The following is a 22375-nucleotide window of genomic DNA, read 5'->3' as shown; positions in this document are numbered from 1 at the left end:
TCTTGATTTTGGCTCAGGTCATGATCTCACGGTTCATGAGATCAAGCCCCACATCAGGCTCTGCAAAGACAGCACAGAGCCTGCTTGGGATTCTCTCTCTCCTCTCTCTGGCCCTCCCCTACGCATGTTCTCTCTCTCTCTCTCTCTCTCTCTCTCTCTGTCTCTCTCAAAATAAATAAATAAACATTTAAAAATAAAAGATAAAACAGGAGTGCCTGGGTGGCTCAGTCGGTTAAGTGTCCAACTCTTGATTTCGGCTCAGGTCATGATCTCATGGTTTGTGGGTTCAAGCCCTGTGTCAGGCTCTACACTGACAGTGTGGAACCTGCTTGAGATTCTCTCTCTCCCTTTCTCTCTGCCCCTCCCCTGTTCTCACTCTCAAAATAAAAAAATAAACATTAAAATTTTTTTAAAAATAAAAAATAAATGCTAATTTCATCCAAAAATACCCTCCAGTTGACACATAAAATCAATCTTTCTCCTTCTCTCTCTCTCATCCTCTCCTAACAACTATAATGAGTGCAAAGTGCTAGAACAAAGATCTGTTTCACCCCGAAAAAATCCAAAGGCCACATGGATCAGTCAGTTCTTCCCATGTGCACCTCCCAGAAAGCAACGCAGGAAACGTGACGCATGAGCCTAGTTATAAACTAAGCTTCTGAGGGCATTCTCCTAACCTACCTGGCTTAACTACACTGTTTGCAGAATTTTAGGCGATGTTTCAAAATTAGCTGATCATCCCCGAAGGCCTGTGAATTGACTGTAAGTAATTTAATTGGAGATGAGCAAGTGGGAAGACAGAGGGAGAAATTTTCCTCTCGTAGCTAACACAGCTAAAATCCCAGATAGGAAAGAGCCATTAGTATATCCGCTAATTGGAGTCATGTTTACATTCCTGTTGTCAACTGGCAACATTTGCTTGTTTCAAGGAAGTCTCCCCCGGTTTTGTGTAATTGTTACAGCCTCTACAGAAGGCAAGTCCTGGGTGTAGCCCCTGACTGGGCAATTTCATAAATGATCCTTGCTCAAGCAAAGCACACATTTATTTTAGCTGCTACATTATTTTCTTCCATAAAACAGTCCATGGCACTGCCATCAGTCGAGTTGCGGTATTCTTTCCCGTTGAGAGTAGACAACTGTTCTCAGGGGGAAAAAAAAAACCCTTTAATCTGTGTTTATGCATTATCATAGCATAATAAAAGACCTTTAGCATAATAAAAGTTAGCACAATAAAAGACCTTTTGTTTAAAGCGAAATCAGTCCATTTGTGACAGACTCATAAAAACTACTGGAAGTATGAAAAACCATGTGTCATCACGAGACCCACTGTACTTTGCAACCCAATGTTTGAAACAAGGCTTCTGACTATGTAAGATGAATAGTGGCCTAGTGGGGTGTCTGTGTTGGGAGAAAGCCATCGCGGCCTGGAGAGACAAAGCAGCCGAAAATGTTCTTTATTGTGGTGATGTCCTTCTACCATGGCAGGCGACCTAAGGCATATTCTTACCATGTCACATCCTAGTCCCCAACAGAAGGCTGAAATAACTAAGACCAAGTCTAAGCAACAGTCCTCACCTTGGAGAGGCGACTGCTGTCCACTCACATATGTTCTGGGAAGCCAAAAGGATGCTCAACATACGACTCCAAGTCAAAATACTAAAGTCCAGGGGAGCCTGGGTGGCTCAGTGGGTTAAGTGTCCGACTTCAGCTCAGGTCATGATCTCACGGTCTGTGAGTTTGAGCCCTACATTGGGGCTGACAGCTCAGAGCCTGGAGCCTGCTTCGGATTCTGTGTCTCCCTCTCTGCCCCACCCTTGCTCATACCTGATCTCGGTCTCTCTCAAAAATAAATAAACATTAAAAAAAGGTTTTTTTAATAAAATAAAATAAAATACTAAAGTCCAGACCATAAGAATAACACAAGAGAGAGACTGAACAGATCATACAGGAAAGGTTACAAATCATTTCCTTCCTACAGTCAAATTAGTCTCCTATACGGCTTTTCCAGAAAAAAAAAAAAAATAATAATAATAATAATAATGCTGGCCATTACTAAGGTGCAAATAGGACCAATCTAGAGAGGAAAATATCCCAAGCAGGAGTAAGACCAAAAGGTGCCCTCCTCCCCCTCACTTTGGGGGATCAACAGTTCCCTGCAGGTACTCTGTAAACTTGAAGTTTAGGGGTGGGGAGGAAGGGGTCACCCGGTCAACATTTTCTTTTCCCAAAGCAGCGGTGACATTTGTCAGGAAGGCTCCCTGCGGGGGCCAAGTGAGCAGCTCTCTGGCCAGCCCTCCGCTCAACACCTGCAGCTGCTGGCCGGTCTGGCTGGGCTCCCGCTTCGTCAACAGGCAAGCCCAGGAGAGCAGGGCAGGGGCCCGGCCAGCGCCACACCCGCCCGGCCTAAACAGATGTGCTTCCTCCGCTTGTCAACACAGGAAAAAGAATGGAGTGTGAAACCCTCAGGATCTGTGAGAAACTACGTGGTCTGGGAGGAAAACCTCGGAAAACCTTTTTGATGCAAAAACCATTGTGAAATGGGTTTCGGCGAGCAGGATTCCACTTTCCCCGCTGTGCAATGCGCTTTCTTGCAGTCAGGCAGGAACGCTGGCGTCACCATCTGATCTGGCTCGCTCCTTTTCCACAGAGTCAGGCTGGGGCGGGGAGGGCTTGCAGATGACTCTAAAAGAGAAACAGAACTAAATTCCAAGTGTCTCGACCCTTTGTTCTGACTAATTGATGATGTGATGGCAGTGGATTTTTTGCCTTTCCGAGTTCAGCTTCGCTGCCTCCCTAGAGGAGTACATAGTGAAATGTGATTGCGGCACTGATCCCAGCCCCCCGGATATTCTGAGAGTTTCGTATTTAACTGCAAAGAAAGGGCAGCAGGCCATATGGTGTCTCTAGGCAGAGAGGGGATAAGAGCTCTTGTTGGAGATGGACAGAGAAAACGGAGGAAGTGGACAGCTTAAAATGAGCCTTGGAATCGTTTTGTCTGTTGTTGATCCTTCCTTACTGTTTAATCCTGATGAGCTAGCAGTCTGTAAACAAGACTTTCCCTTTGGCCTTGGCCACCAGGAAGCTCAGAGCTACATTCTGGGTCCAATTATAGTAGCTTTCCTTGGCCTAAGCTTTCTCTGCATGGCATTATTGCAAATAATTTCGGGATGTAGGTAGGAAGACGGCATTTGTGATATTCTGGCTATCCGCTATCTATTCCCCTCCTTTTGTTAACTGGATACCAAATTCCCTCCAGGAAACTATGTTTCCCTAGCCCTAGCCCATGCGCTTAGGGGAGAGGGTCCCACCTCCATCTCAGGGGAGAGGCACATAACCTAGACACAAGCCAGTCCCTTGCTCTATCCTCTATCTCCCTCTCCACACGGCATTGGGTTACAGGTGGGCAGATGAGCCGGTGAGATACCAAGGACATTTTGCCAGGAATGAGGGCACTGACGTCGTTCCCACTGGACTTGAGGTTGGAAAGACGCTAGTCTAAAGCCCTTACTGCTGTACCACGACCACAAGGGAAGCATCTGCCTGAAAATGGAGCTAAAGCTCGAGGATCCGTCCCCGCAGGACCAAGGGAGACGGGAAAGAAGGTCCAGACTCATCCCGGTACCTGATGCTCACCGGCCCTGGCTAGGAAACAGCAGAGCCCCGTTCTGCTACAGCATGATCTGGATTTGCTGTCACAGTGGAAAGCATCCCAACTGACACAGGAGGTAGAGGCTGAACCCGACAGCATCTCGAGCTATCCCATTTAAGCCACATGGAGGGAGAGTCATTATTTCATTTCTGTTTAGCTTTGGCACATAGCTCTGTCAGGCTTCTGAGTTCAACTTTTTTTTCAGCCTTCAAGTTCAAAAGGTGTTAATCTGGCCCCGCACCCAAAGCCTTTTGGCCAGAAACAGCTGAGCTGTTTGAGAGCACCTCCGAAGGGCTGCATTTCAGGCAGACCTGTCGTCTCTCAGGAGCCACGATGGGAGCACCGCGCCCGCCCTGCTGCCACTGTGGTTCTCTGCACGGGCCTGCCAGGTAAGCCGGGCCCCCCACCCCCACCCCCAGGACCGCAGGGCCCTCGCTGGCCGTCTGGGGTCCTCTGGCTCGGCGGGCAGCCACGATCGGGCAGGTGGCTTTGAATCGACGCTGCTGCAGCTGGTATCCCACAAATGCTGCCAATCATGCTTTCTGTTACTTTTCCATTACTAGAATTTTTCAAACATACAGAAAGAATACAGTATAACAAACACACACGCATCGCTTCCATTTCACAATCGTTTACGTTTTGCCAGCTTTGCTTCATTTATTTCTTTTCTGGCTGAAGTGTGCAGTTTTGAGGGTTTTGTTTTTTTTTTATTTATTTTTGAGGGAGTCACAGAGAGGGACAGAGGATCCGAAGCAAGCTCTGTGCTGACAGCAGAGAGGGCGCCGTGGGGCTCGAACTCACAAACCGTGAGACCGCGACCGGAGCCAAAGTCGGACGCTCAACCGACTGAGCCACCCAGGCGTCCCTGAAGTGTTTTAAGGTAAACTACAGACATATTACGCATGGATGTGTCTGACTGCTCCTTCGCAGTGCAATTTCCTCTTTTAACTTCCGATTCACATTAAATATCTAAGGAGGACAATGTAAAATGATTGCCACCATTTATAAAATACCTGCACTTCACGAATTGCCCCGTTCATTCATTCTTTCATTGGCCAGTATTTATTGAGCACCTATTAGGCCACAGTTTGAAGCCCCGGGGATACAGTGATACACAAAACCGGGGGTGGGCGGGACCCCAGCTCTCACGGATGGAGGGCTTCTTCTGTGGTGGAGATGGGCATTACATAGATCAACAAAGTAGCGTGGAACCAGAGTGATGGGGGAGGTGTTGAGGACGGACTGGATTCAGGGCCATGCAGTGTATGCAGTCAACAGGGTTTTTGGACAGACCGGATGTGAGGTGTGGGAGAAAAAGAGGGGTCAAGGATGACGGACATTTTTGGCCTGAGTGTCTGGAAGCCCGAAGGAACCATTCGTTAGGATGGAGATGACCCCAGGGACAGCGTTGCAGGATTTTTTACCTCAGCACCGGGACTCGTCGTCTTGCCCCTTCGAAGAGTAAAGTGGTGAACGCAAAATGAGTGGCGGCAGACAGAAGTTCCTGAGACCGTAAGATCGGAAAGGAAGAAGAGTAGGAGAGCTCTCTTGACAGAGAGGCGACATTCAAAAGTGAACGGCCGCGAGTAGAGGCAAGGGTCCTGGTTTCCCACGGTTCCCCTTCGCTCCTTCTCAGGGTCGACCTCTACTGGCTGGAAAACGCTAGGTGCTGGGTTGTCCTTTTCCTGATTGGCTCATTTTCGTCATACAAGGAGAGGTCTGTGGCCACGCTGGTCCTTGTGGGTCATCCGTTTTCTGGTCTACTTATTTTTAGTCAGGTCTCTTGTCAAATTCCCGAGGGAAACCCGAGGGGGAGTAGGTGGGGTCTGTGACATTGTTGAGAGGGACCTCATGCCTGAAGGGGTCTGCTGTGGTCAGGCTCTCCCAGCATTGTTCCAAACCCTGTGTTTTTCCCCACCCAGGGACCTCCGGTCCTAATCTTTCCCTCTCTGCCTCTTTTAGCCTATCTTTTCCTATCCTAACAGCAGATCTGGAGGGGAAGATCCCAAGTTCAGTTTGGAATGCCAAGTCTGAGAGGTCACGCAGGAAGCTGGCTCTCTTTGTCTGGAGTTTAGTGGCGACGCGGAGGCTGGAGACGCGACTCTGGAGTGGTCAGCATCTGCAGATCCTATCTTCAGCCCCGGGACTGCGTTCAGAGCACCAAGGAGCGAGTAACTGGCAAAGACATCCAAGGACTGAGCCCTGGACACTGGGAAATAGCAGCCAGTGTGGGGAGAAAGACTCCAGCATGTAGTGTCCTAAAGCCAAGAGAACAAAAGGTTTCCAGAAGGGCGCGATCCTGTCCAGTAGTGCTGATAGGCCGTCGCAGATAAAGGCTGAGAACTGACCCCAGAATTCAGCATCGTGGAGGTCACCGGTTTCCTTGGCAAAAGCTGCCTGGGTGAAAGGGCCAGGACAAAAGTCTGATAGGTGGGTCACGGGAGAAGTGGAGACAGCGGCTATGAACAGCCCTTTAGAGACATTTTGCTATAATGTAAAAGTGAGCAGAAATGGGATGCCAGCTGCAGGGGACAAAGGGTCAAGAGGTTTTGTGAAGACGGGATAAATTACACCATCTCTGCTACTGGAAATATCTAGCAGCGAGGGGGAGATGGTGCGGAAGGCAGGATGCATGACTGCAGCAAGGTCGACCAGTGGTCCAAAGCCAATGCCCCGCCACCCCCCCTCCCCGCTCTGAGAGGTGCGCCCACAGTGTTGGGGGGATGGGCGTGGATACAGATGGTGGGTGCAGTCGGGGTTTTCATTCTGTGAGGAGACACTACCATCCTCTTTGGAAATGAATCCGAGGAAGCTCCAATAAGTGAAGTCCTTAGGAAGTTGCAAATCTGGAACCCAAGACCCAAGTCTCTGGTTCCAAAATCTGTCCCACCACGGCTGCCCCTCTATTTTTGCGCAGAACTGGGAAGTTAAGGAGTTAAAGAAACCCTCTGCCACGTTTTTTACTCTTTGCCTTTTACACAAAACATAGGTTGCTTTGAGGCACTTTGAGGCTCACGTTGGAATGAGGCCTCTTTGACAAGTCAGGGATCCTTCCAACTAGTTTCCTGTATTTCGCATTCTCATTTGGCCTCCGCTCCCATGTAACATTCAAATTTATGGGGCTCTGAAACAAGAGACTTGGCAAAAGGTTATCCTGGTACAATTTCCCGGATGCACTTTTATTTCCCCCTAAAAATATCCACGTTCAAGTATGTTCGCTTTGCCCTTGACGATCTGTGTGCACTTCGTACAGAATCTCAGCTCCGGGCTGGGGGAGGCGGGGGTCTCAGTTCCGCTCCCGAGCGCCTGGTGCGGGGACAGGGCCGCCGGCGGGAGCGCCGCCACTAGATGGCGCCAGAGCCCTCCTTCGCTCTGACTCCTGCGGGCTGCGAGTTCTTCGGGGGACCACGGTCGGGACAGGCGCCGCTCACCACCCGCCGGCCTGGTCGGGCCTGGCGGCCCCTTCCCCGACTTGGAACTGGAGAAGGGGTCAGCTCGACGCCCGCTGTCTTCTCCGTCCACCTCTGGACTTAAAGCAGACCCGGGTCGTCCGCTACCTGGCAGACGATCTCCGAGCAAACAGGGTCAGAACAGAGCTGGCTGTGCAAAATTTGGATGGAATGCTGGGAGGAGGGAGGAATGTGGTTTTGTAAACATATTACCTGATACATGCTTTGCTGATACTTGCCTGTCAGAAAGCCTGGGCCAGTGTCCAATAACTCGGCTGCCTCGAGCCCTATGCAATGGAGATTGAATTTCCATGTGGCCCAGCTGGCAGCTTTAAAGCATTTTCAGATGAGGCAAATGTATCCACACAGCTCACCTGTTACTTTTGTCTCATGGGGTCACATCACAAGGGCACAAAATATGACCTGCTTGCAGGTGCTTGAAAGAGAAGTTTGTGGCTGACAAATCCATCCTTGAAAACCTCCTGTGTGCCTCCAGGACAGCAAGTCAGGTGTCCTATCTCCACAAATGAAGAATACGGTCTGTAATTAGACTAACCCAGAACCCTTTGAAAACTGGTTAGGGGAGATGTTTTTTCTTGACTTGACGAGAGCTTATTCCTCTAACTGTAGGATATCTGTCAAATGCTTTTCAGCATGGAATGAACCACTGAAAAGTTTTTAAATCACAAACTATTTTAATCGCTTTAAATCACAAATTATTTTAAACAGGTCAGGGTTTGTAAGAATTGGTTACGATGGGTGTCTTCCAAGCATACTCTGACTCTAGGGCTGGCTTAGCTGTTTCCTGAAAACATCTTTATCACGTACCTTTTTTTTTTTTTTTTTTTAAAGATCTCAGTTATAAGTAATCTCTACCCCCAGTGTGGGGTTTGAACTCATAAACCTGAGATCAAGAGTCACATGCTCTACTGACTGACCCAGCCAGGCGCCCCTCCTTATCGCAGATCTTAAGTCCCTCTGAGAAGGAAGTTTGTGTATCTTTGTTTTGGGAGAGGACAGCTGTGGTAAAGGAAGAGTATAATTGAAGAGATGAACCTTTATGGTGCCAAGTATTTTGTGTCGCTCAGGACACAGGGACCTATGTCCTTTCTTTTTTTGTTTTCTCTTTTTTGAGATGGGGGGGGGTCTCATAGTCTCATAGGTTTGACTAACAACCTTTTCTGTCAGGCTCCACAAAATTGTTTTAATTAACGTCCTTTTAACTAATTCAGTTAGCTTTTACTGAGGTGCCCGTCTCGTGCTAGAACCCATGCTAGGCACCAGAGGGGTCGCAGTGAACAGAAGTAGCAAAACAGCACGGCCATACTAGAGCTTACCTCCTTCCAAAGGAAGTTTTTAAACACACATCCTGTTGAGATGAGGACATTTATATCAGTTTGCTGTCCTCAAAGCATTGTGATGTAGTGTGGCTCAGGTACAAACCAGGAAGATGAGCCTGAATGCATTTTTGTTTTAATGTTTATTCATTTTTGAGAGAGACACAGAGCATGAGTGGGGGAGGGGCAGGCAGAGAGAGAGAGATTGAGAGAGAGACAGAATCTGAAGCAGGCTCCCGGTTCTGAGCTGTCAGCACAGAGCCTGACGTGGGGCTCAAACCCACGAACTGTGAGATTATGACCCAAGCCAAAGCGGGATGCTCAACCAAGTGAGCCACCCAAGCATCCCAAGTCTGGATGCATGTTAATCACTAACTCAGTGATGCTAAACAAATCACTGGATCCTTCCATGCCTCCCCCTGTCACTGTGTCCTTTGTTAGTAATATCCTTACCTTCCTCAGCTTTGTGAATTCAATGATGTAACACCTGAGCTGTCAAAACATTACACAAATGCAGTTTGTTTTTACAAAATACACTGTTTTTTATGTTATAACAGTACCTAAAGGGAGCATAAGATAAAGGAACATGATTACAAATGATTCTTAAAACAGAGGACTTGAAAGATTAGGCTAAAATTCTAACAGAGGATATCATTAATTCTCAGCTCTTACTGCTCTGAAGCACAATCTGAGGAATCCAGAATATTCTAAATATCTGTTAAAGGATCAGAGGTGAGGAATGTGGTTAGCCCCGAAAAGGTCCCTGACCCCCTGGCAGCCAGCCTCCCTTGGAGAATAGCTTCAGGCACATCTTTTTTGCCTGCAAGGACCGGCATGCCCCGACCTGTTGGATGAAAACCAACACTGGGAGCTGGAGCAGCACTGATCTGACCAAGCTCAAGGCCGCGGGGCGGGGCGGGGTGGGGCGGGGAGGTGACACAGAAAGTCAACTGGCCTGAGGTGTCTCAGTGTGGGACTCTGTCCAAACACAGAGACATTTCAGAACGTCTTTCAGGAGGCATGATGAACGTGAGACACAGAGCTAACAGGACACTAGACGTGTCCTGAAGGAAGATGTGCTGTCTAGGCGGCCAGAGGCGTACAACGCATTCCAGACGAGGAGTCTGTGGGAGTGAGTGAATGGCTTCCCCTGGTGTTGAGATGACTTTGTGTTTTCCAGTCTCCTCGCTTCCCCCAGCATCCTGATGATGCCATCACCTAGAGGCTTCACGAAAAATGATTTTCCCACTTTCTTAGAAAAGAGGTGGGATTAAAACTATTTTAATTAAGTAAGTACAGTCAGATCTGTAGGCCCTTTTGCAGAAGGGAAGTTACACATTACAAAAGGAAGAACATGGAAATTCTGCACATTTCCTGTTGAATGTCCCCCTTTATTCAGAAAGCAGGCTGGCCGGCCCTTTTGTTTCTATTAGAGAATCAACAGAAATATACTCAACTCACAGGCCCAAATAAACGGACAATGGGTCGACAATTTCGCCACATGGAAATTACAAGTCAGAACACCTCCCTGTCCACTCACTCCCCCCCCTCTCAATGGACGTTCGGTGTACCTGTGTCTACTCTCAAAATCAAGGACTTTGGGTCCCGGAGCATTTGGGAAGAAATCTTAAGTTCAGCAGACAGCTGAAAGCATTAAGAGAAATATCTAGAATGCTGCTTGGTATTGTCTTTGATAAAAAAAAATAAAGGAGTAAAAACCTTTTTGTAGAGGCGGCTTCTAAGCAACAGGCTTGACCAAGGGTAAACCTGAGTAAGGTCAAAGAGCCCACAGGGCTCACCGACCACCACAAGCTTCGGGCAAGCAGGCTCACTAAGTGACCCACCTCGTAATAGCCATAGGCTCTAATTAGCCAATGGGCTACTCACAACCAGGCACAGTTACCAAAAAAGGGAAAATTCCATCCATTCCCATATCTCCCTCACTCCACCCTGTGACTGTGGCCCCTCACTGCCACCTTGCTGCAGACAGTCTCTTTGCTGTACTGCCCATCTTGTGGTGTATTGAATAAACTTCTATGTCCTTTGTTCTGCCTTGATGGGAGTGGGTAGAGAGAGAATCCCAAGCATCCCAAGCAGGCTCTGTCAGCACAGAGTCCAATGTGGGGCTCGAACGCATGAACTGTGAGATCGTGACCCGAGCTGAGATCAAGAGTCGGGACGCTTAACCAACTGAGCCACCCAGGTGCCACCAAAATAAACTTAGAAAAAAATAATAATAAACCCAATGACTTAATAAGTAGCTTTTAAAAGAGGTATTATCACTCTTCACAACGATATTCTGTTCGTCCTTCCATGTACCTTCATGTGTCATGTCAAAAAATCTTTTATATTCGTTTCATTGTGAAAAATTCCCAGCCAACTTCTGATCATATGGATTTCCATTCATTAAGTATTTACTAAGCATTTAACTATGCTTTATGCTGAGAAACCCAATCATCACTAAGACATACGTATTTAGGAGTGGTCTGGTGGGTGAACGGGACGTTACTAAAAAAATTACAGTAGATCTCGGTGAATGAGGTTGGAGAATTAGTCAAGTGTCTGATTATAAGGGCCTTGGATGCCACACGAGAGGGACGTTTCAGAGCAATTCCTGGGGCAGCAGAGTGGATCAGAGTCGATGAGGCTGCACAGTAACTATAATCAAATATCCTAGAGCAGCAGTGAGGCCAGAAAAGAGTGGAAAGATCAGACACACAGAAAGAATAGGAGGGGCGAGGTTTGGTCATTGGTGTAGTGTGGTGAGTAGGTAACAGCCAAGTGGAGGACAGCTCAGAAGGAGCCTGTGCAAGGGAATTAATTCAATTCTGTACAAGTCACGTGAGGTGCCTGCACACAGCCATGTGATGCTGAGCAAGCAGGACCCCACACCCACCCGAGCTCAGTGAGGGGACATAGGTGCCAATGAAGCCAGAGAGCATGAAATCACCCAGGAAGAACGGAGAGATGGGAGCAATCCTAAATGAAACAGAATCTGGGAGAGGAGCAAGTTCTGGCCAAGGTACCGTCCCCACCCAGAGCCCAGCCCCCAGCCTCAGCCGCCACACCGCGCTAGCCCGAGTTCATCCCAGCCCTCCAGGTCCATGTGCTCGTCAGCCTGCCTTTCCAACACTCTGGCCCTGTTACCGGGTCCAGACTGTGACCGCAGCTTAGGGGTCATGGCATTCCTTCCTGAAGCATTAACTGTATATTAGTGACTTGGGAGGGAGCAAAGAGATTTTTATGTTAGACAATGCAAAGTTACAGAGCAGAAAACAAAAACAAAAACAAAACTCTCATTTTTAGAAGAGAGAAGACATAATTTCAATAACGTTTTGTGCTTTCAATTCCTCAGGCTTTGTACCCTCTCAAGAAAGAAGCAACCATTCTACGTGTGACATGAATTATATATAGTGGCCATTTTGTTTTGTTTGTGCATTATGTTTTTCATCTTTGGTGAAAAGTACCTATGTTTTTTTATTTTTAATGCTTATTTGTTTTTGAGAGAGATAGAGAGAGGATCTGAAGCAGGCTCTGCACTAACAGCACATAGCCCGATGCAAGGCTTGAACTCAGGAACCATGAGGTCATGACCTGCGCCCAAGTCGAACGCTTAACCAACTGAGCCACCCAGGTGGCCCAGTACCTACATTCTTTAAAAAAAAAAAAGTCGCCCCAATTCCTTTTACCCTATCTCTCAAACAGGCAGTCAAGTAAAGTGCAAGTTACCCTTATTTTAAACCCTAAGTCTTATTACAGTCAACTAACCCTCAACAAAGGTGCCAAGAATATACAAGAAGGAAAAAAACAGTCTTCAAAAACTGGTGTTGGGATAACTGGATTATCTGCATGTAAAAGGATGAAAGTGAACTCTTATCTTACAACATATAAAAAAATCAACTCAAAATGGATTAAAGACTTAACTGTAAGATCTGAAACCATAAAAACCCCTAGAAGAAAACATAAGGGAAAAGGTCCTTGACATTAGCCTCGGTGATGATTTTTTCAATTTGACACCAAAAGCCAGGTAACAAAAAGGAAAAACAAGTGGGACTACATTAAACTAAAAAGCTTTTGCAAGACAAAGGAAACCACCAACAAAATGAAAATGCAACCTACTCAATGGAAGATATGTGCACATAAAATATGTGACAAAGGGTCAATATCCAAAATATATAAAGAATTTTTACAACCCAACACTTAAAAAACTAACAATCTGATTACAAATGGGCAGAGGACCCGAACAGACATCTTTCCAAAGAAGACATTTTTCCGAAGACCTTTTTCCAACAGATACATGCAAAGATGCTCAACATCGCTCATCGTCAGGGAAATGAAAATCAAAACCGCAATGAAAAACCACAAATCAAAACCTCACACCTGTCAGAAGGGCTAGAATCAAGAAGACAAGAAATAACAGGTGTTGGCAAGGATGCTGGGAAAAGGGAACCTTCGTGCACCATCGGTGGGAATGCAAACTGGTGCAGCCACTAGGACAGTATGGAGATTCCTGAAAAAGTTAAAAACAGAAATACCATATAACCCAGTAATTCTACTGTTGAGTATTAAACCCTCCCCCCACAAATACTAATTCAGAAAGATGTACGTACCTCCACGTTCATCACAGCATTATTTACAGTAGCTGATATGGAAGACCAAGTGTCCATGGACGGATGAATGGATACAGAAGTGGTGCATATATACACAGTGGAATATTACCCAGTGATAAAAAGAATGAGGTCTTGCCATTTGTGACAACATGGATGGACCTAGAGGGTATAGTGCTGAGTGAAGTAAGTCAGAAAAAGATAAACACCATGATTTCACTTACATGTGTAATCTAAAAAACCAAACGAACAAACAAATGAAAACTAGAAGCAGAGTCATAAATACAGAGGACAAACTAGTGATTGCCAGAGGGGAAGGGGGTGAAGGGAGGAGCGAAATAGGTGAAAGGGACGAAGAGGTACAAACTTCCAGTTATAATTAATCACCAAGATAAAAAGTACAGCAAAGGGATTACAGTCGCTAATACTGTGATAATGTTGTACAGTAACTATACTTATCATGGCGAGCACTGCACAATGTATAGAATTATTGAATCACTATGTTGTACAATTGAAACCAATATAACTTGGTGTCAATTATGCTTCAGTTAAAAAAGTAAAACACCAGGGTGCCAGGGTAGCTCAGTGGGTTGAGCGTCAGCCTCTTGATTTCAGCTCAGGTCGTGATCTCACGTTTCATGAGACTGAGCCCCATGTTGGAGCTCTGTGTGGACAGTGTGGAGCCTGCTTGGGATTCTCTCTCTCCCTCTCTCTGCCCCAACACCCCTCTCTCAAAATAAATAAACTTAAAAAAAAAAAAGTAAAACACCAAAAATAAATTTACAAACATGATTGACATTTGAAATAGAGTTCTGGAAATGTTATAAGAAAAATCGTAAAGGTGAAATTCAGAATTTTAAAAGTGAAGTTATTAAGTAGTTTCATAACGTTTACGGTGGAAACATAAATGGGACTATATCAAAGTAACAAATTTCCGCACAGCAAGAGAAACCAACAAAGTGAGAAAGCAACCAATGGAATAAAAGAAAATACTTGCAAACCACCTCTCATCAAAGAGGTTAATATCCAAAAAAATATGAACTCCTACAACCTACAGCAAAAAAAAAAAAAAAAACAAAAAACAGAAAACAAAACAAAAAAACAACAACCCAATTTTAAAAACAGGCAAAGGCCCCGGTAGACATTTTTTTCCAAAGACATACAAATGGCCAAAAAGTGCTCGTCACTAACCATCTGGGAAATTGACAAGAGCACAATATAACCTCACACTTGACAGGACGGCCGTTATCAAAGTCAAAACGGCAAGTGTTGGCAAGGCTGTGGAGAAAGGGAGTCCGCTCCCTTTGGAACTGTCGGTGTAGTCACTGTGGAAGAGTGTGGAGATGGCTCAAAACCTTAAAAACAGAACTACCACGTGACCCAGCAATCCCACTTCGGGGGATATGTCTGAAAGAAATGAAATCATTATCTCAAAGAGACAGCTGCACCCCCATGGTCGTCACAGTGTTGTTCGCCAGAGGCAAGGCAGGAGAAGACACTGAATGTCTGTCAGCGGATAAATGAAATGTTACAGGTGTGTGTGTGTGTGTGTGTGTGTGTGTGTGTGTGTGTGAGTGTGTGTGTGGTGGGGGGGGTGGGGTGGGGGTGGATATTCAGCCTTAAAAAAGCAAATTCTGGAGCACCGGGGTGGCTCAGTCAGTTAAGCAACCAACTCTTGACTTCAGTCCTGGTCATGATCTCATGGTTCGTGAGATCCAGCTCCATGTCCGTCATTGCAGAGCCTGCTTGGGATTCTCTCTCCCTCTCCGCCTGCCTCTCCCCCACTCACTCTCTCAAAATATAAGGGGAAAAAAAAAAAAAGGAAATCCTACCATTTCTGACACGGATAAACCTGGAGAATATTATGCCAAGTGAAATAAGCCCCAAACAAAAAGACCATGATCTCAATTATAGGTGGCATCTAAACAAATCAATCTTATGCTGTGGTGCCTGGCTGCTTCAGTCAGAGAACATGCAACTCCTGATCTCGGGGTTGGTTGTTCAAGCCCCAGGTCGGTATAGAGACTACTTTCTTTAAAAAACAAAAAAACAATTTGGTGGGGGGGGGGTAGTGTCCCTGGGTGGCTCAGTTGGCTGAGCATCCGACTTCGGCTCAGGTCATGATCTCACAGTTCGTGGGTTCGAGCCCTGTGTCCAGCTCTGTGCTGAGGCTTGAAGCCTGGAGCCTGCTTCAGATTCGGTGTCTCCCTCTCTCTCTGTCCCTCCCTTGCTCATGCTCTGTCTCTCTCTGCCTCTCAAAAATGAATAAAGTTTAAAAAATTTTTTTTGGAAAACCAAATCAAACTCATAGAGTAGAATGGTGGTTGCCAGGGACAAGGGAGTAAGAAATTGGAAGATGTTGAACACACAGTACAAACTTCCAGTTATAAGTTCTGGAGCATGGGGACTATACGGTTAAATGTGTTGTATACTTGAAATTTGCAGAGAGTAGTTTTTTGTTTTTTGTTTTTAATGTTTATTTTTGAGAGACAGAGACAGAGAGCAGGCAAGGAAAGGGCAGAGAGAGGGAGACACAGAATCCGAAGCAGGATCCAGGCTCTGAGCTGTCAGCACAGAGCCCGACATGGGGTTCACTGTGAGACCGTGATGAGCCGAAGTCGGACGCTTATCCAACTGAGCTACCCAGGCACCCCTGCAGAGTAGATGTTAAGTATTCCCACATCACACACCTAGAAAGGTAACATATCTGAGGTGACAGATGTTAGCCCGACTATGGGAATCATTTCATGTCCACTATACCCCAACATCACATCACACATCTTAAATATATAAAATCTTAATTTACTCATCTTACTTCAATAAAGATGGGGGGGGGGGAAGGATCCTGAATCTTCCATTTATCACGCAACACTGGGCAGGTTTCTTTTTTTTTTTTTTTTAATTTTTTTTTAATGCTTATTTCTGAGACAAAGAGCACGAGTGGGGAAGGGGCAGAGAGAGAGGGAGACACAGAATCAGAAGCAGGCTCCATGCTCTGAGCTGTCAGCACGGAGCCCTACGTGGGGCTTGAACTCACAAACTGTGAGATCATGACCTGAGCCGAAGTCGGTCGCTCAACCGACTGAGCCACCCAGGCGTCCCTGGGCAGGTTTCTTAAGCTATGAGAGGGGAACAGCTACTGTCTGAGATAGTAGGGAGTGAGAGTGAATACATTCTGGAGTGAGGAAACGTTTGTCATCCTCTATGTGAGGCCTGGAGATCCAGCCTCTTTCAGTCTGTTAGTAAAAGTCAAACTAGCACAGTGAGATGCAGAGGTGGAGGGGATGGTCAGGTGTAGGGAGCTCACTCTAATCTGAAAGGCTAGACATACTTTTCCTGAGCCAACAAATGCCACTTCTGCTAATTCAAGTTGGGCTTCTATACTTGCTACTGGAGTCCTAACTGCAAGGGAAGCTTTTGAAAACTAGTGCAGGGCTCTAAAAAAAATGGCACATTGATGTAATTTTTTATAAGAATCAGTCTCTGCTAAGACCACCAAGTTGTCCTCTTCAAATGCCGAACAGAGTGAGCAGCTGCATGTACGATGTCACTGTCCAGAGGTCACTGAGTGAGCACGTTCCACCTCTCCAGGGACTTGTCTCGTGCGCTCCTCTGGGTAACAGGCAACTCGTTCTGCTTTACAACTTCAAACATACCCACTCTGCCCAGGTACAAGCTGAAAGGCCTGCTCACTTCAGTCTAGCTAAGAAAAGGCAAGGTTACATGGATTTTAAGATCTCAGCGAAGCTCCAGTGGGATCCCGTTTTCTCCCCGAACGTGCAGGTCACATGCTGGCACGTCTCATGGAGGCACTGCTGAACACCAGGCACAGATTTTTCAGATCAAGCTCTAGCTTAAGCACAGCCTCTCTTACTCATTTTCTCCCCCCACCCCCGACTCCTAGCTTCTATATCCATATTATCGGGAAGTGTTTGACTCCTCTATCAATACCAATGGAAATTAAACAAGAATTTAGTACCTCTGCAATGCCTCCTGGACTGTTTCCATAACACAACTGTAAGCCTTTAAAAGTGAAGGAAAAGGTTCTATATATAAAATGTCCTGGAGACCTTCTAAAAGGAAAAAATCCATTTGATTTGCCCAGACACAAATATCAAATAAAAATTTTAGAACTCACAATCAAAATGCTTAGTGAATGTAAATTTTTTCTGTTATTTCGAGAGAGGGAAAATCTCAAGCAGGCTCTGCCCTGCCAGCTCACAGCCAGACATGGGGCTCAAGCACACAAACCGTCAAGATCGTGACCGGAGCACGCCCCAGGGAATGGAATTTCTGCTTAATTTATGTGTCTAGTTAATGGGCTATTTATGGGGGAAAAAATCCTAAAAAAACATTTAAATGGACTGGCCTATCTCGAACATAAAGTCTGTAATTGACAGTCTTTATGCTTTGGATTATCGAATGAGTACTGGGTGTTCTTAAATAATCACATACTACCACCAGTTGGCCGGCTTTTTAATTACACATCTCATTTTTACAGAGTGCACCGCTGAAGCACATCATCTGGGACATGAACACTCGCTATCCTGCAATAATTTCCTATTCATGTTTTCTAGGTCACCCCTGACTGCTGCTGGGTCACATTCACAGCATGGCCCCAGTCCAGCAGCGTCACCAAACCCTGGGAACTCATTAGAAATGCTAATGGAGCACCTGGCCGGCTCAGTGCATAAACCATGTGATTCTTGACCTTGGGGTCATGAGTTCGAGCCCCAAGTTGGGCACAGAGTTTACTTAAAAGAAAATCACTTTTTTTTTAATTAAAAAAAGAAATACTGAAAATGTGCTCCTGAGTCTGACCTGCTGCCCAGCAATGTGCTTTAGCAATCCTTCCAGGTACCTGTTAAACTTGGGTAATCACGATGACCCAGAACCCTCACCAGCTGACATTAAAGCAGGGGTTCTTAACCTGGGATATGAAGTCAAAGGCAAATGTGCCTTTTCCTGGGAGGAGCTGCCCAACTGTCAACCTTCTCTAAGGGATGTCAACCTAGAAGCAGGTACCACCACTGCCAGTCATCAAATTCAGATTTCACTTCTGCAAATACACACCAAGCCAACATGTTCTCCAAGCCCTTTAATAATATTCACTTAAAACAGCTGAGGCACAAGCAATAATAAAACTGCATTTTTTGTTACAAGAAAGAATTTTGTGTAATATCTCCATCATATACCAATTTTCTCAAACTCTCTTCGGCAATATTTTGTTAATACTCTGGTCCAGAAGTTGGTTCAACAAGGTCAGAAAAGCAGAAATTTAGTTAAAAAAAAAAAAAAAAATCAATTACCGAAGGGTAAGAGGACTCAAACATTTACTGAGTGCCTACTATGGCCACCGTACTAGGTTTTATGTACTTTACAGAAGTTCAATGTGAATGTTAAGTCCTAGTCATCTGTTAACAGGCTAGCGGGACACAGTCAGGTAAAGCCCATCTTAAGTGTGCTTTCACCTTAAGTACAACTGTGGAATCGAAAAATCGTCTTTCCCAAGGAAACGCACCAACATGCACAAATACATATTTCCATTTCCAAAGACAGTACCCAAACATGCAACATTAGGACATGGGCACACTCAGGTTGTCACCACTCTACCTAAATCTTGGGCTGAGGACCACTGGGCCAGCATCGCTCCTACTGACTGCATGGTTCTGTCACCATTTAAAACTTTAGATAGGAAATGGTGTTCAGCACATTAAGTATCTGGGGAAAACCTTGCTTGGTTTTTTTTTGTTTTTTTTTTTAACAAAACGACTTTCAGAAGTGGCACCTGTTCTGAAAACCATCATTTAAGTAAGAAAATGACAGCATAATCAGCTCTAATGGGAAGATACCACAGGCATTTCAACAAGTATTACATCAAAGCTGGTTATTTTTCAGAAAACTAAGTGATACCCAGCTCAGACTACAGAATTCTCCAGAGCATATAGCCTTCACATCCTCCCACACAGCTAAGTTAGCCCCTCACTCCTCCAACTAGTCCTTAGTTTCTCTGGGTCCATTCCTCCCTTGCCAAGCTGCCTGCCCCTTGTTCTTGCCTCTATATACCAACTCTAACCTATATTCTGGATGCCCCTGGTCTCAACACTCCCTCTGGCTGGGGTGGGCACAGGACAAAAGCTTGTTTCCTACCGATGTGGTCAATCACTGACCAATCGCCATTGCCCTGCTTTGGATTTGGGATCTATTGGTAAAACTGACTGGCATGTTTGCACTGGTCACCTCCCTATCCCCACAAAAGAGCAGGCTGGGTGTTATCAAAAATAAAAGCACACTGTTTAAGGGTTCAGGATTACACACGTGGAAGATACACAAGGAAGAGTCCTTAAATGTCTGAGTCGCGTGGTCTGATGTTCTTTTACAGACGAGAATACTAGGAGGTAAGTTCAGAGATGTAATGTGACGTGCCAAAGGGTGTGGGGATGTCCAGAGGCAAAAACTTAGAGCCATACTGCAAACACTCTCCTTTAGATCTCAACCACAACAAAAACCCAAGGTTAAGGAAAATTTGTAAGTAAAACAAAATAAAAAGTCTGGTACCTAGGAAAAGTCTTTGGGATCTCTCCAGATTTTTAGACAGAGTAAAGGTAACCTATACAGGGAGGAATTGTTACTCAGTTCAACAGATGACAGCAAGTACCAAGGATCTTTATTCTCAGGCCCGATGTTGAATCTGTGACTGCAGAAAACACGTCACTATTTTGAGAACACCTCCATTCTTTCCAAGTCTTCAGCTACAAGGTTACACCTTATTCTCATCGTAACAAGATAAATGAAAGAGGATTAAGGAGATACACTGAAGATAAAAGCAAAGGGAACAAACATTTTACAAGCGTATCATCCCGGCTACCTAAAAGTTAAGTTTCAGATTTACGACAGTGACAGAACCATAGGATTTCGGTGAAAACCAACACAAGTCAGATCTTTAAAAAAAGGGGGGGGGGGGGGGATCAACTCAAAAATACAAAGTCAGGCAAGCATGCAAAATTCAGAGTATAAAAAAATGCAAGGCCTGGTTGTCCAAACAAACATATACCTCAGGAAAAGGTGGATTTGAAAATAGATGCTAAACAGAAACAAATGAATTAAAAGCTGAAAGGGACACTTCTCTGAATTAGCAGACCAACTGCCTCATTTATAAAGAGGAAAGAGGGCAGACAGTAATTGGTGAAGCTCACATGGCTAGATTAAGAATGACACAGATCTAATTCCCAGTGCTATCTGCAACTACATACAGCTAAAATACATGGAGATAAATATCCAGAACACATTAAGCCCACTGGTTAAACAAAACATTTCAAGACAAATGCACAGGGAGGTGAGTTAATACAGCACAGCAGCATATCTCATGTATTAAGAGATTAAAAGGAAAGAAATGACCTCTCAAAGATTTTAATGCTTAGTTTTGATAAAGCAGGCTTCCACCCAATTCTTTTATGCAGAACAAAATGAACTAGCTTTAAAAAAAAAACAAACAACGTGCATTCTTCAACTTTCTCCTACATTTTCTTGGCCTATCTTTCAAAACTAAGCACAGAGTATTTTTAACGTAAGAAATGTGACGCTATATGTACATTTTAATTGCACATTATAGGAATAAAATAAATCCATGATATTTCGGTAACTCGTAGTGTATTTATAAAATGAAAAGACTTCTATCAAAATACACTTTTCACTGGGAAAAATAAATAAAACAGATAAATGGATCTACACAAAGTAAAAATTAACTTTGGTAGATTTCAGTGTAGGACAGTCCATAACCAGCCTATTTGCCCTTATTCCCCCAGAGCTGCTCATCTTCCGAGTTAAGATTTTAAAAATATTTTTAATTGAGATTATGTTGATATTGGTTTTTCATTCCACATCATCTTCAGCCAAGCTCTGAGCACTTACAATTCTCTGAAAGAGAAAAAAAAAATTTAATTTTTAAATGTCCTTTACAGGAGGCAAGAATATACAACGGGAAAAGACAGTCTCTTCAACAAATGGTGCTGGGAAAACTGGACAGCTACATGCAAAGAAATGAAACTGGAACACTTTCTTACAGGATACACAAAAGTAAACTCGGAAAAGAATTAAAGACCTAAGTATGAGACCTGACACCATAAAACTCCTAGAAGAAAACATAGATCGTAATCCCTTGGGCATTGACCTTAGCAACGCATTTCTAAGCATGTGTCCTCATGCAAAGGAAACAAAAGCAAAAATAAACTATTGCAACTATACCAAAACAAAAAGCTTTTACACAGCAAAGGAAACCAACAAAATGAAAAGGTAATGTACTGAACTGGAGGATATTCATAAATGATATATGCAACAAGGAATTAATATCAAAAAAATATAAAACACTCATACAACTCAACACCAAGAAAAAAACCTAATAATCTGATTAAAAATGAGCAGAGCACCTGAAGAGACATTTTTCCAACAGACACATGCAAAGAGGTTCACCATCATTCATCGTCAGGGAAATGCAAATCAAAACCACAAGGAGCATCACCTTACACCTGTCAGAACGGCTAGACTCAAGAAGACAAATAATAAGTGTTGGCAAGGATGGGGAGAAAAGAGAACACTCGTGCACTGCTGGTGCGAACGTAAATCGGTGCAGCCACTGTGGCAAACAGTAAACAGGTTCCTTAAAAAATTTAAATAGGAATACCATATGATCCAGCAATTCCATTGCTGATTATTTATCCAAAGAAAATGAAAATACGAATTCGAAAAGATGTACACAACCCTATGTTTATTGCAGCATTATTTACAATAGCCAAGATATGGAAGCAAACTATGTGTCCATCAATGGATGAATGGATAAAGAAGTGGCATATATATAATTTAATGGACTATTACGCAGCCCTAAGAACGAGATCTTGCTAATGGCAGTATGGATGGACCTAGAGAGTATTATGCTACGTGAATTAAGTCAGACATGGATGAACACTATCTGAATTCACTTATATGTGGAATCTAAAAAACAAAACGAACAAAAAAACAGAGACCCATAAACACAAACTGGCAGCTGCTAGAAGGGAAGTGGGGGAGGGGGCATAGGCAAAGCGACCGAAGGGGAGTGGGAGGTACAGGCTCCCAGTTATGGAATGAATGAGTCACGGGAATAACAAGTACAGCATAGGGAATATAGCCCACGATCGTTTAACAATGTTGTGTGGTGAGACAGAGGGTAAACACATCAGTGAGAAAAGCAGACCATAAAGTATACCTGTCAAATCAGTAAGCAGTACATGTGAAACTAATGTAACATTTTGTGTCAACAACACTTCAATTAAAACCAGAATTTCTTTTTCAAGTTTT

The 22375-nt window shown here is 44.6% G+C and overlaps 1 protein-coding gene across 3 annotated transcripts in view; it reads right to left on the bottom strand.

Annotated features, from left to right (window-relative positions):
- Positions 1-1025: 1025 nt before the first annotated feature.
- Positions 1026-22375, bottom strand: part of TOMM20 (translocase of outer mitochondrial membrane 20) — a 35387-nt gene continuing 14037 nt past the window's right edge. Inside the window, exons 4-5 of one of the 3 annotated variants that reach the window (XM_049644983.1) lie at positions 2512-2682; positions 1026-1136 (exon numbers count right to left, since the gene is read on the bottom strand). In XM_049644983.1, coding sequence (XP_049500940.1) covers positions 1096-1136; positions 2512-2682 — 212 coding nt within the window. In that variant the 3' untranslated portion in view covers positions 1026-1095. Of the gene's footprint in view, positions 1137-1880; positions 2683-18125; positions 20960-22375 lie in introns of those variants that run through there. The other 2 variants (XM_049644985.1, XM_049644984.1) reach the window with 2 other exon arrangements.

Source organism: Panthera uncia, chromosome D2 (genome assembly GCF_023721935.1).
Source record: "Panthera uncia isolate 11264 chromosome D2, Puncia_PCG_1.0, whole genome shotgun sequence".
In the NCBI taxonomy this organism is placed as follows: Eukaryota; Metazoa; Chordata; class Mammalia; order Carnivora; family Felidae; genus Panthera; species Panthera uncia.
The sequence above is the reverse complement of the archived record's forward strand: the minus strand, read 5'-3'. Positions and strand labels throughout refer to the sequence as shown.